Source organism: Astyanax mexicanus, chromosome 15 (genome assembly GCF_023375975.1).
Source record: "Astyanax mexicanus isolate ESR-SI-001 chromosome 15, AstMex3_surface, whole genome shotgun sequence".
In the NCBI taxonomy this organism is placed as follows: domain Eukaryota; kingdom Metazoa; phylum Chordata; class Actinopteri; order Characiformes; family Acestrorhamphidae; genus Astyanax; species Astyanax mexicanus.
Genome location: NC_064422.1, coordinates 46,607,479 through 46,621,923, shown reverse-complemented (window position 1 = coordinate 46,621,923; position 14,445 = coordinate 46,607,479). Strand labels below are relative to the sequence as shown.

General features: G+C 36.1%; 1 protein-coding gene across 1 annotated transcript in view; it reads right to left on the bottom strand.

Annotated features, from left to right (window-relative positions):
* rnf213b (ring finger protein 213b) overlaps window positions 1-14,445 on the bottom strand; it is an 88,298-nt gene that overhangs the window by 65,394 nt on the left and 8,459 nt on the right. Inside the window, exons 7-18 of the mRNA XM_049464306.1 lie at window positions 13,759-14,015; window positions 12,424-12,630; window positions 11,042-11,261; window positions 10,880-10,935; window positions 9,994-10,159; window positions 8,882-9,025; window positions 7,960-8,058; window positions 7,735-7,863; window positions 6,725-6,890; window positions 5,135-5,302; window positions 3,791-3,940; window positions 2,673-3,301 (exon numbers count right to left, since the gene is read on the bottom strand). Of these exons, the coding sequence (XP_049320263.1) occupies window positions 2,673-3,301; window positions 3,791-3,940; window positions 5,135-5,302; window positions 6,725-6,890; window positions 7,735-7,863; window positions 7,960-8,058; window positions 8,882-9,025; window positions 9,994-10,159; window positions 10,880-10,935; window positions 11,042-11,261; window positions 12,424-12,630; window positions 13,759-14,015 (2,391 nt within the window). The remainder of the gene's footprint in view (window positions 1-2,672; window positions 3,302-3,790; window positions 3,941-5,134; window positions 5,303-6,724; window positions 6,891-7,734; window positions 7,864-7,959; window positions 8,059-8,881; window positions 9,026-9,993; window positions 10,160-10,879; window positions 10,936-11,041; window positions 11,262-12,423; window positions 12,631-13,758; window positions 14,016-14,445) is intronic.

Genomic DNA, 14,445 nt, shown 5'->3' with positions numbered 1-14,445 from the left:
ACTCACTATTACTCATCTAAACACACAATACTCACTATTACTCATCCAAACACACAATACTCACTATTACTCATCTAAACACACAATACTCACTATTACCCATCTAAACACACACAATACTCACTATTACTCATCTAAACACACAACACTCACTATTACTCATCTAAACACACAATACTCACTATTACTCATCTAAACACACAACACTCACTATTACTCATCTAAACACATAATACTCACTATTACTCATCCAAACACACAACACTCACTATTACTCATCTACACACACAATACTCACTATTACTCATGTAAACACACAATACTCACTATTACTCATCTAAACACACAATACTCACTATTACTCATCTAAACACACAACACTCACTATTACTCATCCAAACACACAATACTCACTATTACTCATCTAAACACACACAATACTCACTATTACTCATCTAAACACACAATACTCACTATTACTCATCTAAACACACAATACTCACTATTACTCATCTAAACACACAATACTCACTATTACTCATCTACACACACAACACTCACTATTACTCATCTAAACACACAATACTCACTATTACTCATCTAAACACACAATACTCACTATTACTCATCTAAACACACAATACTCACTATTACTCATCTACACACACAACACTCACTATTACTCATCTAAACACACAATACTCACTATTACTCATCCAAACACACAATACTCACTATTACTCATCCAAACACACAATACTCACTATTACTCATCCAAACACACAATACTCACTATTACTCATCCAAACACACAATACTCACTATTACTCATCTAAACACACAATACTCACTATTACTCATCTAAACACACAATACTCACTATTACTCATCTAAACACACAATACTCACTATTACTCATCCAAACACACAATACTCACTATTACTCATTTAAACACACAATACTCACTATTACTCATCTACACACACAACACTCACTATTACTCATCTACACACACAACACTCACTATTACTCATCTAAACACACACAATACTCACTATTACTCATCTAAACACACAACACTCACTATTACTCATCTAAACACACAATACTCACTATTACTCATCTACACACACAACACTCACTATTACTCATCTAAACACACACAATACTCACTATTACTCATCTAAACACACAACACTCACTATTACTCATCTAAACACACAACACTCACTATTACTCATCTACACACACAACACTCACTATTACTCATCTAAACACACACAATACTCACTATTACTCATCTAAACACACAACACTCACTATTACTCATCTAAACACACAATACTCACTATTACTCATCTACACACACAACACTCACTATTACTCATCTAAACACACACAATACTCACTATTACTCATCTAAACACACAACACTCACTATTACTCATCTAAACACACAACACTCACTATTACTCATCTAAACACACAATACTCACTATTCCTGTACAAAACATGACAAAATATTAAAAATACAATATCTTTATAGATACACAGTTCAGTCAGAATATTATTATCAGCTCCACTGATCATATATTCCACTCTGTTGTATAATAATAATAATAATAATAATAATAATATAAATGTATAATAATGTATATTTATACTGTATTTGTATAATAATTACAGACTGTAGTTTTGTTTGTGTTTCTCTGAATATTTTATTTTTCTCCTCCGTATTTTTACTCAGAACCTACAGGACAGAAAACCACCACAGAGCATCATCATCAGTAGTAGAGGGTACAGGACTCCACCTGCAGGACTCCAACCACAGGATGCTGTCAAAAGAATACCGAATACAGAATACTGCCCACAGGATATCGAACACAGGACAGCCCCTACAGGTTACACAATACAGGACACCCTCTGCAGGACGCTGCCCACAGGATACTGAATATAGGAATGCCGCTCACAGGACACCCTCCACAGGATGCCACCAACAGGATACCGAATATAAGATGCCGCCCTCAGGATGTCACCCACAAGACACCGAATATAAGATGATGTCCTCAGGATGCCGCCAACAGGATAACAAATACAGGATGCCCCCCCACAGGACACTGAATACAGGACACCACCCACAGGATACCGAAAACAGGACGCCCCCACAGGACGTGGCTAACAGGATACCGAAAACAGAACGCTGCCCACAGGATATCAAATACAGGATGCTGCCCACAGGATACCGAATACAGGATGCTGCCCTCAAGATTCCATCCACAAAATAACGAATACAGAACACCCCCCACAAGACACTGAATACACGACATCGCACACAGGACACTCCCCACAGGACACCCCCCCACAGGACACCTCCCCTACAGGACACCTCCCCTACAGGACACCCCTCACAGGACACCGCTCACAGGACACCCCACACAGGACACCCTTCACAGGACACCCTTCACAGGACACCGCCCACAGGATACTGAATACAGGAGGAGGGGAGCTGCTCTGTGGTGGTGGAAATAAGAAGGATAATAATAATAAATACCTCTATATTTTTATCATAAATGATGGATAATGAGTATTTTTCAGTAATAATTGTAGTAATTGAGTGTTGTAGTAGTAATTGAGTATTGTAGTAGTAATTGAGTATAGTATTTTCTCTCACCAGTTGAGTGAGAGGGTGGATGTGAGTGAAGTCTCCTCTCAGAGCGAGTCTCTCTCGTATTCTCAGTAAAGTGTCGGCGGCGTCGGCGGCGCGGTCAAGCTGCCGGTACTGCTGGATCTGACCGAACCTCAGCTCGACCCAGTTCTCCTCCAGGTCCTGAAGGTCCTGCAGCTGAACGGCCTGAAGCTGCAGCTCCTTCTGGACCTTAGATCCGTCGCCTTCATCTCCGCACCCGTCCACCAGCTCATCCACCTCCTGGAACCGGGCAGAACCTCGAGCGATCCTGACGCCGAGCGCCGTGAACTCCCTGAGCGCCGGAGCCCAGATCTCAGACAGCGTCTCCCCCAGGCTGAGGGACGTCGGGTCAGAACCAGGACTCAGAGACGCCAGGTCAGCGGCTCGGTCCACCCAGAGGCTGAGGAGAAGATTACTCTCTCGCAGGAGGTACATCTGCCTCGCCGTGTCCAGAACCGGCGGCTCGACGCTGTAGAACAGAACCCGTCCTGCAGAACCCGAGATTCCCCTCAGATCCTCCTCACAGAAACACGGCCGAACCGCCAGCAGCTGATCCAGGGTCAGAGACTGAAGATCGGTCTTGTGTTCTTCCTCTAATAAGGAGATCTCAGGAACTGAAGGAACAACAGGTTAAAGAACAGGTTCTTCCCCACAGCTACCAGACTCCTCAACCTACCTCAGAAATAACCTGCACTTTACTCTCTACACGTTTACATGTCAGGGACATTTCTCAGAGGCACATGCTCACTTTAATTTACTGCAAAAATGTTATAACTGCACTACTGAACTTTTTGCACTTTTTTCTTGTTCCACTGCTTTAGATAACAAGTACCTACTTGTAAATAATATCCATAACTCATCACTGTTTTAATGTATATATTTCCATCCTGGATGTAAATTTAACACCAATTTAATATTTATATTTAGTTAGTTTGTTTCTTTTTTATTGTATATTTTCTTACTGTGCACACGACAATAAACTCTTTGAATCTTGAATCTTTAATTAAACATTAAAATTATTTTACAGATCTGTTTTCAAGACCTGTTCAAAATATATGGTCAAAACTGTCACAAAACATCCAGGTAATAAGAGCTAAACTCACCGTGAATCATCTCTGAAATCTTCCCGATCATCTTTATCAGAGCGTCTACATGATCCCTCTGCTCCTGCAGAGCCTGCAGGTCCTGCTCTCTCTGATCCAGCAGAGACGCAGCATCAATGGAGATGTGTCCCTGTGATCCACCATTCTTATCTGAGGATGACGATAAAAAATCAAGAAAAAAAAGAGAATATGTGATCAAAGAAAAGGCAAGTACCACCGGACCTTCCAACATGACAATCAATCAATTAATTAATCAATCAATCAACCTTTATTTCCACCAGGAAAATACATGGAGGGTAATCAGTGTTGGGCATGTTACTTTGAAAAAGTAATGAGTTCTAGTTACTAGTTACTTCTCCAAAAAGTAACTAAGTTACTCCATTATAAAAGTAACTAGTTAGCAGTAAAAGTAACTATTGCGTTACTTTTGTGTTACTCGCCCCCGTAACCCGCGTGAGTGAATAGAGTGCACCGCAGCAAAGACGAGTACCTGCATAGAGGTTTTTGGTTCGGGGACATAATGTGAGCTCGACGTGCACATTTTAACCTTTGACCTCAGTGAGTGTGAAATAGTGTGGTATTTCCGTTTGGAAAAGGCTGTTTTACACTGGAGTCCTCCTCACTCTCCATCTCTCGCTATGCGCTCTAAACACCCGCCCACCTATTCTCTCTGATTGGCTAAGGTATAGTAAGATTACGTCTTCAGCCAATCATTGCTTAGGGGGTTATCTCATCCTCCCCTCCTTTGTGACTCACACACACAACGCACACACACACACACACACACACTTGTGCATTTGTCTGTATGCACGAAGGGTTATTTAGTTATTTATTTCTATTATGTATTTCTATTACACATTTTTTCTTATTATAACTATTAAATATTAATTTCCTCTCTCATTAACCACTAAATTACTCTCTCCCAACATTTTATCTTTTTTTTACTCTTCTTTTTGTCCTTAGTTATGTTTGTTTGCTTTTGTCGTTTTTTTTGTTCTTTTCTCTTCTTCTTTTGTCCTTTTTTGCTTCTCCTTTTTTGTCTCAAGCTTCTTGTTTGCTTATGTTCCTGTCCTTCTTTAATAAATCACTTATAACTAATAAAAATAAATAATAAGTCTTAAATGGTCCTCTGGAAAAAGAAACAGATCTTCTACGTATTAAAGATGCTGTTTATTATGTAAGGGTTGAATAATTGTGAGAAGAGGGATTTTGTGTTGAATTTGAGGAGAAAATATTATTTTTCACTTGTTCTTGTTGATTAAACTTTATCTAATTTAAATTAAAGGTATAATAATTTAGATGAGAGCTGTGTGTGTATTAAATATCTGTATTAGTGGTTGTTACGGGTTTTGTAGATGTTTAGGAAGCTGCTCCGGTGTTTGATGACGGTCTGCAGCTCTCTGAGAGAAACATCCCCCCGACAAACAGCCTCGACCAGCCCGTCCAGAGCCGCCTGACACTTCTCCATCACCTGATCAGCATCCGGACTCATCCCCCACCGACTCCAGTCCCCTAAACACACACACAACACCTTTACACTCATACAGGTAACATTACTGCACAGCAGAGAACAGAGGGTTAAATTAATACGGAGCAGAACGTGAGGAAATGTGTGTTTGATAAATTATTTCTTTGTTGCTTGTTGGTAATAAATCTTATATTTTTAGTGTTATTGTTAATGTTATATTGTTAATTTGAGACACATATATTATAAGGAACATGTATTTGTGGGATAATGAGCAGCAGGGCTGAGTATGTGGGTTAAACCTGTGAAAAATGAGCTGAATCTTCTCTGTTTGGTGTTTGATGATCTTTTTGGAGATAATGGCACCAGGGCTCATTCCAACTTTTACATTTTTTTAATCAATTTATTTCAAATTATCTTGTTCCCATGCATTATGATCTCATTCCCACACCTTAATAAGTCGTGGCCATGCATTAGGATCTTGTTCCCACAGCTTAATAAGTCATGGCCATGCATTAGGATTTTGTCCTCACACCTTAATAAGTCGTGGCCATGAATTAGGATCTCGTTCCCACAGCTTAATAAGTTGTGGCCATGCATTAGGATCTTGTTTCCACGTCTTAATAAGTTGTGGCCTAGGATTAGGATCTCTTTCCCACACCTTAATAAGTTGTGGCCATGCATTAGGATCTTGTTCCCACGTCTTAATAAGTTGTGGCCTAGGATTAGGATCTCTTTCCCACACCTTAATAAGTTGTGGCCAAGCATTAGGATTTAATTCCCACAGCTTTATAAGTCATGGTCATGCATTAGGATCTCGTTCCCATGCCTTAGTATGTGGTGGTCATGCATTAGGATCTTGTCCCCACACCTTAATAAGTCGTGGACATGCATTAGGATCTCATTCCCACAGCTTAATAAGTCATGGCCATGCATTAGGATCTTGTTTTCACACCTTAATAAGTCATGGCCATGAATTAGGATCTCGTTCCCACACCTTAATAAGTCATGGCCACGCATTAGGATCCCATTAGCACAAATTATTTAGTGGCGGCTACGCATTAGGATCTCATTTCCATGCCTTAGTAAGTCGCGGCCATGCATTAGGATCTTGTCCCCACACCTTAATAAGTCATGGCCATGCATTAGGATCTTGTTTCCAGACCTTCATAAGTCATGGCCATGTATTAGGATCTCATTCCCACAGCTTAATAAATCATGGCCATGCATTAGGATCTTGTTTCCACGTGTTAATACGTCGTGGCCTAGGATTAGGATCTTCTTCCCACACCTTAATAAGTTGTGGCCATGCATTAGTATCTCATTACTATACCTTATTTTATTTTATTTTTTTATGATGTCACTTTAGGGGCTCCATATCATCCCACAAATCCACGATCCTTACAAATGAGAAATTAAACAGAGAAATAAACTGATTTAATTTGCTGAATAAAAGCTCGAGCGTTTACCCCGAGACAGCAGGACGTGAGCAGCAGACTGATCCTCCAGCAGCTGCATCACCACGTCCTCTCCAAACCGATCTGCTGACTCCACCACGATGGAGGACAAGACGGAGGAGGGAGGAGACGTCCCCCACGAGAAGAAACTCTTCAGAAGATCTCCTTCCTTCCCCGACTTAATATTAAATAATGGAGATAAAAGAATATCGCAAACAAACAGAAATTAAACATGTATATCCACACATTTATTTACATAGCAAACTGTCAGTCCTGTCACTGTCTACTCCAGGAACAAACTCCATTTCCCATGATACACCTGCACTCAACTCTCCGGACATGCCGGATCACATCCGGATCGCTTTGCCCTCCTACTGATTACACACACCTGGACTCAGCACTATAAACAGCTCCCACTCTAACTCTCTCACTCCCGTGTTTTAGTTAACAGCTGTGCTGAACTCATCAAGAGTTAATTACTTGAATTTCTTGTCTCTTAATAAAGTGTTTGAGAGCATCAGTTAAAGTAAAGTAGTGAAGAGGTAGAGTTACAGGTATACAGTGAATAGTGAATATTTGAGTAATGTTCTAATCCAGGTTATGAGAAGCAACAAATACTCAACTAAACACTTCAAGAACTTTGAAAGTATCCTCGATTGCAGTCACCGCAAAGACCATCAAAAACATTATAATGATGAAACTGGCACTCATCAGGACCACTCCAGGAAAGGATAGAAGAGCAGGAGTTTCCTCTGTTGTACAGGATGAGTTTATCAGAGTTTCCAGCCTCAGAAACCACAAGTTAACAAACAGCTCCTCAGATAAGAGTATCTAAATACTTCACAGAGTATTTTAGTTTGTTTAACACTGTTTTTAAGTTACTACATGATTCATTATGTGTTCCTTCATAATCTGATAGATCACTTCACTATTCATTTACTGTGTATGTTTATATAATTTGAATAATTGTGTTATTTAAACGCTTATTAACTATTATATATATATTAAAGTATGATTTTTACCTGGCATGTGTTTGTAACAGCAGACAGACAGAGTTCTCTGAAGCAGGTCTGAATGGAGTTATGAGTTTTTGCGATAGCCGAGGCTGAAGCTTCCACACAGTTCACCTGTATCTTCTGCACATCGCTGAGCTTCACACAAACAGAAATATAATACAGGTTTAATAAAACAGGTTTAATAAATCTAAATAATAATATCTAAATACAGACTGATCATCTTCTCTTTACCTCAGAGATCCTCTTCTTTAAATCCGTCTCCAAACCGCTGATCCAGCGATGCGTGAAGCTCGGGATCGAACACTTCAGTCTGAAGAGAGAATCCCACAGCTACACACAGAGAATTCAGCATTTATTACACATTATTCATATTTTTTATTCATTTTTATAAAATATTTTATTTTAAATTCTTAAAAGCTCTCATTCCATCGTTTTTTATTTATTTTAAAATGTCTAGTTGTGTCTCTAGTATGAATGAACGCTATATGAGCTTGTTTTTGCTCCGGTGTTTCTGTTTAGCCCTGATTAAGATCACTGAATGATAGGTCTGCAACAATTAGTCGACATAATCGACAATGTGGATTATTTTAATTTGTCGACTACAAATTTCATTGTCGACTAATCGTTAATCTGTAACAGAACTGCATTACACATTAAAGTGCTGGAGACAGAAGAGCAATGGGAGACTAAGTTTGTGTTTCCAAAAGTGACCAAACACAACAGATTACATATTAAATCACTAATTATCAGTACTGTGCACGTTTAAACAACAGTCAGGTATTTAAATGCCTTTTAAATCTCATGTTCAGCTGTTTCTATTGTTTTTAGAGATGGCAGAAATAATCGTTGACTAATCGGAAAAAATAATCGTCAGATTAGTCGACTACCAAAATAATCATTAGTTGCAGCCCTACTGAATTAGAGGTCTCTGAAAAAAGACAGGTTTTGGACCTTTGCTCATGAATATTCATACATGCAAAAATATTGTCTCTGATTGGCTGAAGCAGCACTGCACTTTACAGCTCTAAAACTGAAAGAACAAAATGTTTTTTTAGAGATTCAGCCTTAGTTATAAAGATATACGTTATGAATGTATCCTAGATTTCATTAGTTGTAATAATGATAATAACAGTGAGTTAACGTAATGTTTTACCTCTATTTCTTGAGGGTATGTGAATGCTGATTGGTGGAACAGAGGCTTGCGAAGAAACCCATCCCTCCAATCACTGATCTCCTTCTGCAGGATCTCCAGCTGAGAGAGGAGGCGGGATTTCTCCTGATCTTTCTCCTCTCCGCCCTGAAACCACCATCAATAAAGTACAAATACTCCAGTTATAAAATACCTCAGTAAAATACAAATACTTTAGTCATAAAGTACTTCTGTAAAATACAAATACTTCAGTTATAAAATACTTCAGTAAAACTTTAAATACTCCAGTTATAAAATACAACTGTGAAATAAAAATACTTTAGTGAAAGTACAAATACTCCTGTTATAAAATACTGCAGTAAAATGCAAATACTTTAGTAAAAGTATAAATACTTGAGTTAGAAAATACTTCAGTGAAAGTACAAATGCTCCAGTTATAAAATACCTCAGTAAAAATACAAATACTCCAACTATAAAAATACTTCAGTAAAAGTTCAAATACTCTAATTATAAAATACTTCAGTAAAAGTACAAATACTCTAATTATAAAATACTTCAGTAAAAGTACAAATACTCTAATTATAAAATACTTCAGTAAAAGTACAAATACTCTAATTATAAAATACTTCAGTAAAAGTACAAATACTCCAACTATAAAATACTTCAGTAAAAGTACAAATACTCTAATTATAAAATACTTCAGTAAAAGTACAAATACTTATAAAATACTTCAGTAAAAGTACAAATACTCTAATTATAAAATACTTCAGTAAAAGTACAAATACTCCAATTATAAAATACTTCAGTAAAAGTACAAATACTCCAACTATAAAATACTTCAGTAAAAGTACAAATACTCTAATTATAAAATACTTCAGTAAAAGTACAAATACTCTAATTATAAAATACTTCAGTAAAAGTACAAATACTCTAATTATAAAATACTTCAGTAAAAGTACAAATACTCTAATTATAAAATACTTCAGTAAAAGTACAAATACTCTAATTATAAAATACTTCAGTAAAAGTAAAAGTACGCACTCCTAAATATTCTGCCTTTTTATATAAAGATAATTTAAGATTTGTGTAATCTGTGTTTAGAGCAGATTTCTGACCTCTGAAAGAGCTTCATACTGATCTGAGGTCAGTTTCAGCAGCAGCTGCAGGGCTGAGACTCCGGATCTGAAGGTGGGGAGGTTATGTCGGGATAATCTGCAGGAAATCCTGAGAACCTTCCTGCAGCTCTCAGATACACCGACCAACTGCTCCAAACCTCTGATCCTGAAACAATAACACCAAATAATCAATCAATCAATCAATCAATCAATCAGCAACAATATAAAACCAATAACACCATATAATCAATAAATCAATCAATCAATCAAACAATTAGCAACAATATTAAATCAATAACACCATATAATCAATAAATCAATCAATCAACCAATCAGCAATGATATAAAATCAATAACACCATATAAAATTTGATTAATCTGCTTAATTACTTATTTTTAATCAATCTACTTAGTATAATCTAATTATTCAATCTGTTTTAAACTTATTTTTAACGATCTCAATGAATCAAATTAATCAGATTAATCTACTTAATCTAATTATTCAATCTGATTATTAAACTTAATCTGATTAATAAACTTAATTTCATTAATCAGTTTAATTCAATTATTCAACTTAATCTAATTAATCGAAGCAATATGATTAATCTACTTAATATGATTAATCGATTTAATATGATTAATCGATTTAATCCGCCTAACTAATTAACAATCTCATTGAATTGACAGATTAATCTACTTAATTCCAATATTTAATTTAATCCAATTAATCAAGGTAATCTTATTAATGAACTTAATAGGATTAATCGCTTTAGTCAGATTAATTGTATAGCTATATTCACAGTAATCATGATTTAAACAGGTGGGTGAAGATGAGCAGGACACAGCAGTAATAATAATAATATATAATAGTGAATAATAGTGATACCTGGTAATGTCCTGCTCAGTGCGCTGCAGGACGTAGCTCAAGATCTTTTCAGTGACCTGAAAAACCAGCACATTTAATAAACATTTAATTAACATTTAATTAACCTTTCATTACTGTATAAAACAGCAGTAAGTATTAAAGTCTGTGTGTTAAATCTCTCACCTGCAGGGTGGTGTTATCCACTGCGCTGGATTTATTAAAGTACAGTTCGCTCTCCTTCAGTCTGAACATTAAACTCTGCAGCAGATATTCAGGATTAATCTGCATTAATTCACCAAAATCAACCAAATCCTCAAACGCCATCAGAGAGATCCAGCCGCCCAGAACCTGAGGATTCTCCTGCACCACCGACCTGCGCTCTCTAATCATCTCCAGCATCATTCTAATCAAATATACAAATATTTACTGTTTTATTTACAGTTCTAATAAAAAATCTCACAAAAAACACAAACGATTTCTTTAAACACTAGAGCTGTTATAATAATAATAAACTGACCCAGAAATAAACGCTATAAACAATATTCTTGTAATTTAAAGACTATTGTATTTCACAAAAATAATCATTATAATATAATAGCATAATGGTGCATTTGCATATTACAGAAACGTAAAAAAAACTGATAAAGTTTCACTTTACTTGGATGGTCCGTTACTGACATCTCATGGATACTTACCTTACATTAAACTGAATATCTGTTAATCCAACTGAAATATTAGTTGAATGTAAATGATTTTCTATTGAACCTCAAACCCAAAACCTTAACCTAACTTTAAACTTAACCCTAAAATGTTAAGATTAGAGTTTGGGTGTAGAGTTCAGTTGCAATTAATATACATGCATTAATACACAACATCTATGAAGCATCTATAATGGACCATCCAAATAAAGAGATGCTGCTTTTTCATGTAAAATATTATAATTATAATATTAGTATTATATTTATTATTTATTATTATTTCTGTAAAATATTGTTAATTTAAATTTCAGTATTTTTATTTTACCAAAAAATAATAAATATAATAAAAATAACATTGGTTAAACGTATACAGTATTTATGCCAGCAAAATTAGTGACATTACATGCATATATCGTACAGAGTTCTGACTCTTAAAGGAAATGATAAGCAAGAGACACTCTGATTGGTTTATTATTTCACGTTACAACCAAAATATGATTAAACACACCCATGATTAATTAGGAGAATGAGTTCATCAAATCAAATCAAATCAAATTTATTTGTATAGCAGTTTTTACAACTGATATTGTCATAAAGCAGACAACACATGCCTTTTCGCATTTCGTTTCGAGTTGTGCAAGGAGTACTTTTCCCGTCGTTACGACAGCAAAGACACACTGATGCCCTAAATCCTAAAGCTGCATGGTGCACCGTTAACTGCTCGCCTATAGGTCACTAAAACAGGACCCACAATCTGAATTATTGTTTTATACTAAGTATATCTGAATTACAAAAAGATATAAATCATTTGCCAACGAATTAATAATTCAAAAGAACATGTTATAAAACATAGATATATATTCAAACCTCCTTTTGTCAGGTAATTTTCTGATCTTCTCTCTATATAAACTATACTCCACATTCTGCAGTCCGGCCCAGACCGGCTCCTCCACAGTCCACCCAAACCGGCCCGAGTCTGAGCCGGGCCGACCCACAGCCTGCAGCACCGGCACCAGCAGCACCAGCTCCGACCCCAGCAGACGAGCACAGCGATTCATCAGACCCATCAGCGTACTGCAAATCAAATAAAAGGAAAATTAAAGAAAGTAATGAACTAAAAAAAGGAAAAAAGTGATTTAATTATTGTAAAAACAAATACAGCTCTGTAAAAAATAAGAGAGCACTTAAAAATGATCAGTTTCTTTGATTTTACCAAATTGAAAACCTCTGGAATATAATCAAGAGGAAGATGGATGATCACAAACCATCAAACCAGGAGTGACAAAGTTGCCAAAAGCAGTCTGGCTGACCCACATGGAAACAGCAGCTTTAGCCTTTAGCTCAGATTAACATGATTAAGAACTGAGTCTCAGTTTCAGCAGAGAAAAATGAAGACTGAGAACCAATCGGGTATGAGTTAAAGAAAATAAAGAAAAAAAAAAAGAAAAATAAAGAAAACAAATAATAATTATCTTCTCATTTAATGTTTTTATTGTTTCCTACATAGTAAATGAATAGTGAAGTGATCTATCAGATGATGAAGGAACACATAATGAATCATGTAGTAACTTAAAAACAGTGTTAAACAAACTAAAATACTCTGTGAAGTATTTAGATACTCTTATCTGAGGAGCTGTTTGTTAACTTGTAGTTTCTGAGGCTGAAAACTCTGATAAACTCATCCTGTACAACAGAGGAAACTCTCACTCTTCCTTTCTTTCCTGGGGCGGTCCTGATGAGTGCCAGTTCCATCATTATAATATTTATATTTATATATTTATATTATGTCTTTGCAGTGACTACACTTGAGGATACTTTCAAATTTCTTGAAATTCTTCTTTTCTGATTGTCTGATCTTCATTATTTCTTAAAGTATTTATTTCTTTATTTAGTTGAGTAGTTGTTTCTTCTCATAACCTGGATTCGAACATTACTCAAATATTCACTATTCACTGTATACCTGTAACTCTACCTCTTCACTACTTTACTTTAACTGATGCTCTCAAACACTTTATTAAGAGACAAGAAATTCAAGTAATTAACTCTTGATGAGTTCAGCACAGCTGTTAACTGAAAGCCTGAATTCCAGGAGACTCTACCTCATAAAACTAACTGAGAAAATTATTATATTAGTATTAATCTACAATACTGAACATTTTAAAATAACGAAACTGTACTTTTGTATATTTTTTATCTACTTACTTCTGTAGATTTGGAAAGGCCTGTTGAATTTCTTGTAGCTGTTCAGGAGCAGAACCGGAGGAGATCAGCTGACAGATTTTGCCCCAGTCTTTAATTCCGAGTTTGATTTGACATCTACAGCAAACCTGAAACACCGACAGACCGAGCGCCAGAGCGCCGGCATCCGCCGAGGATCCCTCTCTAACTTTTCCTGAGGGTCCTCCCTCTCTCTCCACATTAATCATGCTCAACAGCTTCTTCGCGATCAGCTCTGACACCTAAAACAAAACCACAGCGTTTAAGATTAAGATGATTTTATTAGTACTTTAAAAATTCTATTAAGGAAGTAAATTGAAGGCAGGTTAAATCCGTGTGTCATTCGTTCATTTGCAGTGATGGGAATAACGGCGTTACTACGGGGGCGAGTAACACAAAAGTAACGCAATAGTTACTTTTACTGGTAACTAGTTACTTTTATAGTGGAGTAACTCAGTTACTTTTTTGGAGAGGTAACTAGTAACTATAACTAATTACTTTTTCAAAGTAACAAGTGAGAATCAAAATCAGAAAATTAAAAAAACTATTTATTATTATCGAACTATTTTTTGTTTTTGAATATAATACCAAAAAACAAATACTTTTGTTATTTATTTTATTCTCAGTTTTTTATTTGATGATCCAAACAAGAATGGGAAATAAAAAAAAAAC